Below are 6000 nucleotides of genomic sequence, written 5' to 3'. Positions count from 1 at the left end.
GTTATACACACAATCACTCACTCGAAGATATAAGACTTTCATTTGAACGAATAAGAACTAATTGGCCAAAAGTTCCCTTTTTATGAAAAAAGAGAGGATAGCTTTTACAACAAACTAAAGCATAATTAAAGAATCTTTTTTTCCTTATCAGAAAACAAGTTGAGATGAGAATGGATTTTGTTCCACCGCAACCAAAAAAATGAGATCGAATTTGGTTCAGTGCGCAATTAACAGCAACAAAAATGAATCCATGCAGGCTGGAATCATGAACTGCCTTGTACAAGCATAAAATTATTACTGATGAGTATCATTTGAATGGAGAGGACTCTGAGAAGATCTATCTAAACAGCATTAGTGAAAAGTGAACAGATTCTTCCCTGGGGGAATCATGAAGGAATATATAGAACTCAATACAGGAACAAAAGAGATGCACAAGCTAATTATTTTACACGGCAAAATTTAACCCCTTAGAGGGAATAGATACACATACATTCATACATACATACATACACATCTCTATTTTACTTTTTCCTTTCTCACAATCTATAAAGAGCAACGGAAATCCACTATAGCTGTTGCCGTGCCGTTATATTTTACATCCAAATGGTCTCAACCTCAGAACTTATATGAGCATCTTGGGATGATTCCTGACTCACTGCGGTCCTATTCAGCCTTGTGATTACATTTTCTTTGTATATCCTTCAACCTTTGACCACGTTACAGCATGTTACCCATAAAATGGGGCCAACCCAATGGTTCAAATCTATGACAATTTAAAAGCAGCCTCACCAATGCCACGTAGCAGATAAAAGGGCAACAGAACCAAAAAGGTGACAAGCACAAAAACCAATAAGGTAAACCACCTCTTTTTCAATGTCTCAAGGGTTGTCAATTTCAAGAAGATGGCGTCTTCAAGTAACCTCGTTGCAATCCACTTTCCCCAAGCAATGGCTGTTGAAACCTCATTGATTTGAAAGTTAACAGAAATTCCACTTTGCCCAAAACCAAATTCTTTTAGCTGTAATTTTCACTAGCAACAAATTACATGTACTGAGCCAACCATTGTTTACACATATCAAGCACGGGGAGTGCATTCGCATGTAATGCCTGAAAAAAAGTAGGTACCAGGATAAGAAAAATTCCTTACAATCCAGTGTGACTAAAATCAGAGAATAAAACAAAATTAAGGTGTTAATTTTTTTTTTTTTTTTGATAAGTAATGTAAGAAATTTTATTTAAAAAAAACCAAGTACACTGGAAGTGTACTATAGTGGCACAAATCAAAAACCCAAATTACAACGATCTTTAAGATCGGGGAGAGAAAAACAAGAATAGGAAGGCAAAACTAAACTCCACTCAAGGAGAGTACGGAAAAAGAAAAACTTAATGTCAAGAATGGACCATTCACAATCCTCAAAGTATCTAGCATTCCGCGCCTGCCATAAGCACCAAAACAAACAATGCAGCACAAACCTCTATAAACCTATATTTCGATGTCTACCAAACTTCCCCTGTCAAGAAGCTAACACCTCACTAACTTTATACTGCATAATCCAATGTATACCAAACAAACAAAAAACCATAGACCACAACTCATATGCTATAGGACAATGAAGAAGAAGATGATCCACCGATTCCCCACACCTTTTACACATAAAGCACCACCCTACCACTGCAATATGCCTCTTCCAAAGATTATCCGTAGTTAAGATCTTACCTAAGGCAGCAGTCCAAGAAAAGAACGCTACTCTAGGAGAAACCTCTGATTGCCACACCATTTTCCAAGGAAAATCAATGACAGAAAAAGGAGATAAAAGTGATAGAAGCCCGCAATGAGGAGAGGTTTTGAGGTAAGGTGTTAAATTGAACAAGACAGACGGCTCATTTCAACACAATCTCGAAATTTTGGACTATGCCATTGACTTAAACAACCACTAGTTTCAAAAGGGCCTTTGCACATGTTCCTATTAATTGCATTTGGTGTTGAATTTGAATGACCAAAACTCAATCTCAAAATGAGAAGCACCACAATTTAACTAAACAGTAACAATAATGTTAGAATTCCCAAAGTAGAAGTTGAGGGGGAAGGCTAACCTGATGGGCTACATATTGAACATCAGCTACACTTCCACTTCGAGAAGCAATTTGGAAAGCACTTTTTAAACGACCACAAACCACACAAGCCAAAACCTTCCTGCTCACATAAGTCAAGATACAAAGCACGGAGGTCTCACATAGTGATAAAAAGATAATAAAGGAATACAGACAGACAAATGGTCATATATTAAGATATAAGTCATGTTATTGTCAATCTTATGGCCTTATATTAAAGCACCTATTTGATGCAACCATTCTCATATGTTTATCACAAGTGACACTTTAAAAAAGTAATAAGCATAGATAAATACATAGAAAAATTCAACTTTTAATTTCTTTTAAACAAAGCAGTATTACTGTATCCTCACTAGAAAGTCAACCTTCATTTGTTTTTGACAAGTCAGCCAACCTAAACTCTTCTGGATACCAAGTTGTAAATTTTGCAAAAGCGTTAAATGAGTTCATGGACCCAACCTGAAAACAAACTGCCCACAATCTGTTTGCATTTGTTGCATTTAGAGTTACCCATTTTGAAAAGGTCAAACAGGCAATGAGTATAAGTGCATTAAAGACAGACTACGCTGAAAGCTCAAACACGCCTTTAAGTTCATTCTAAAAAGGATCACAGACGGTGCAAGATCTTTTTTATGCAAAATTATCAAATGCATATAAATTAGTAGAAACCATTACCTGTGGCTGCTGGTTAACATGTCTATGAGACGGTCAGGGCGTTCTTTGTGTTTATTAGCATAAACATTTATTGCAGCTCCCAAGACCTACACAATTTCAGATACACACGTAGTCTTCTTATTTTAATAGACAAAACAGGCATACTGTACAAAAAAAGAAATAATAAAACTTCCCAATCTTGCAGAAAGAGAAAAGTGATTGACATGTACGAAACATCTGATTCAAAATTTTTGTGGCAAGTACACACAGAGTTCAAAACTAAGTAACAACTTGGATACCATGTTGACATATCAGCATGATAATTAGTACTAAGAATCTTAATTAAACATCATACTTAATTTTCTGCTGTCTTCTAATGATTAGCTTAAGCGTGGGCATTTCAACTAGCAAACAATTGAGAATATCAAACGGCTTTTTCTTTTGCCTTTATTAGCCATACACAGAATACTAAAAGAATGTAATCGTATTACCTGGTCCCAATCATCATCATCAATTGTGCCTTTTATATTTCTAAAAAATTCTGTCAGTTGACTGCCTTTTTTCCTCTCAGCAAGTGATGCGGCAACACCAGCATATATATCAACAGCTGCATGGTATGAGAAGAAGACATGATGTAGATAAGCACAACTGCACTAATTCCAAATGCTAAATTACCACAAAGAAATACTAGATTGAATCGGAAGTTATTATGTAATGGCTACCAGGAAGACTGAATTCATAGATCACTTGGAAAGCTAAATCAAAATTCCTCTCCACAAGAGTCTCAGCAATTTTACATCTTCTCCTGCAGAGAAACAGCAAATAAGTCTCTCCAAGTATGTCCATACATTTCTGGAGCACTATATGCCATGAAAGAAAAATGTACAAATGTGAAATCATTTTTACAGAAATAAATAAATGCCAGGTTAGTTTGGAATCAATTTATTAAAAATTTGTGACCCTTCGGCCTTGAGGATACCAAGTTTGCTTAGATTAAGTAAATATAAAGATATATAAGTTTCATAGCCTAAAGCATCAGTCTCCTTATCAACAACAGGAGATCCTATGCCTGTTATGTATGTATGCATAACACTTGATAGATATTACACCAGCCAATAACTTTTGATTTGAGCAACACTTTATCAAATCCACTGATGCATTACACGTTCCCCACATACCTGTTGTAACATCAAATGTCAAGAAAATCAAAATTTAAAAGATACCTCATCTATATATATATTTTTTTTATAAGTCATAAACTTCATTGAAAAAAGAAGTAAAAAAATACAAAGGAAACAAAGCACACAGGCCATGTGCTAGAAGCAACAAAGAACCTCATCTATAAAATGTTAAAAATGATAGTTTTGTAATTTTTAAAATTAAGTATCTTGAGTTTATAATTAAATGCTAAATAGCATCCAATTGATGTGGAATTTCATATACGTGATAAGAATGGGAAGGACATGTGATCTAATAGAGGATTTGGTAATATGTTGATACTTATAAAAATATTAAGTGGCATAACATTAACCAAGTGACGTCAATAGTAACTTGATCCTCTCCTCCCCCCCCCCTCTATCTACGTATATGCCTATGAGGCACGGGTGCGGCTTCGGATTCAGGTGCGGGTGCAGTGATTAAAAAATTATTAAAAATATTTTTATTTTTATTTTCTATATATTGCTAAGCATACTTTTTCACATTATATAAACATATACCAATTTAAGAGCAATAGTAGATAATAACTAAAACATGATGTTCATAAATTAGAATACAACCCACAAGTTAGAAACTAAAACATTCCATGATGGAGAGATTGAGACCGAGAGATGGAGAGATTGAGACCAAGAGATGAAGAGTGAGCTTGGGCAGTGAGGCAAAGGAGAGATTCTGACTTCTGAGTGAGCGGCTGTGGGTTAGGGAGTGAGAGAGGCGAGACGGAGAGTGAGATAACGAGAGAGGCAGTAGGCAGAGAGCTTCAAAGTTCAAAACGGTGAGTTTTGCATAAATTTTTTTTTTTTTTTTTTTACTAGAATTTCGGCCTGATTCAAAGCCGGTTTCGGCCCTTTTCAGCATGTTTCGGCAAATTTCGGCCGTTGGCCGATATGATCCAATTCAACCCAAATCAGCACGAATCCACAAATGAAAAAAAAAAAAAAAAAAAAAAAAGAAGCAACACGGCACGGATGCGCGGTCAGCAGCATCGACCACCGCACGCCACGTCCGTGCATGTCAGGTGCGGCTGCAGCGGCCCTGGAGCCGCACCTGTGCTTTCTAGATATATGCATATGTACAAGTGTGTGTGTGTGTGTGTGTGTACACCTCTCTCTCTCTCTCTCTCTCTCTCTCTCTCTATATATATATATATGCATGCATATGTACAAGTGTGTCATCATGCATCATAGAATAATAACACTATTTAATTACCAAAAAGAAAAGGAACTATACTAATTAAAGCCAACATCCGCTTTTTATACTTTCAGATTGAAACCAACTTCCTCTAAGAAGGCATATACCTGAATGTTTCAAGATCATTTGGATTCCCAAAAAGCGAATATTTCCACTGTGGCCCATCTGAATCATTAAAGGATCTCACAACTTCCACCTATAATATATAAATAATCCAAAGGGAATAAGTGAAAAAATTGACCTACGAAATTGTTAGAGAGAGAAGATATTTTTACACAGATAAAATAAATACTTAGATTCTTTGATTTTCAGTTTTCAACAAATAAAAAATATATTATCTACTCATCTGGTTTATATAGAGTATTATAACCAATGTACAATCTGACTAAAGAGACACCAGGCAATTAAAAAAGGTTCCACCCCAGAAAATATTTGATAGAAGATTGTCTCTTAGTAAGAAGTGAAAGCTTGCTAACTGACATTATTAAGATTGAGTAGATATGTTTGATACATGGTCCAAGCTTACAGGAAATATGACCCTTGCTTTGACCGTGTGTGTAACAGAGATGTCAGCATATTTATTTCCCAGCGGTTCTTATACCAAGGATCTAATTCCAAAAGTAAAAGCAAGCACAAGGCAAAGTTCCTACCTCAACGACTGGGTGTAAACTTCAAACTAATCCATTACTTCCAATCAATTATGAGTAGAAAACAGAGAGAGAGAGAGAGAGAGAGAGCAACAAATGATTTAGATGTACAATTGCTACCTTCTGAGCATTACATTTAAAGATGAGGCAGAAAGCATAAGTAGGTCAAATGTTCACA

At 35.7% G+C, this 6000-nt stretch overlaps 1 protein-coding gene across 4 annotated transcripts in view; it reads right to left on the bottom strand.

Annotated features, from left to right (window-relative positions):
* Positions 1-258: 258 nt before the first annotated feature.
* LOC115971497 (protein DDB_G0276689) overlaps positions 259-6000 on the bottom strand; it is a 43696-nt gene continuing 37954 nt past the window's right edge. For 3 of the 4 annotated variants that reach the window (XM_031091453.1, XM_031091454.1, XM_031091456.1), the window contains 6 exons: positions 5283-5371; positions 3489-3571; positions 3258-3373; positions 2788-2873; positions 2095-2194; positions 259-1107 (listed from right to left, as the gene is read on the bottom strand). In XM_031091453.1, the coding sequence (XP_030947313.1) occupies positions 1042-1107; positions 2095-2194; positions 2788-2873; positions 3258-3373; positions 3489-3571; positions 5283-5371 (540 nt within the window). In that variant the 3' untranslated portion in view covers positions 259-1041. The other variant, XM_031091455.1, reaches the window with a different exon arrangement.

This window comes from Quercus lobata, chromosome 12 (assembly GCF_001633185.2).
Source record: "Quercus lobata isolate SW786 chromosome 12, ValleyOak3.0 Primary Assembly, whole genome shotgun sequence".
NCBI classification, from domain to species: domain Eukaryota; kingdom Viridiplantae; phylum Streptophyta; class Magnoliopsida; order Fagales; family Fagaceae; genus Quercus; species Quercus lobata.
This window is presented reverse-complemented; position numbering and strand designations above follow the sequence as displayed.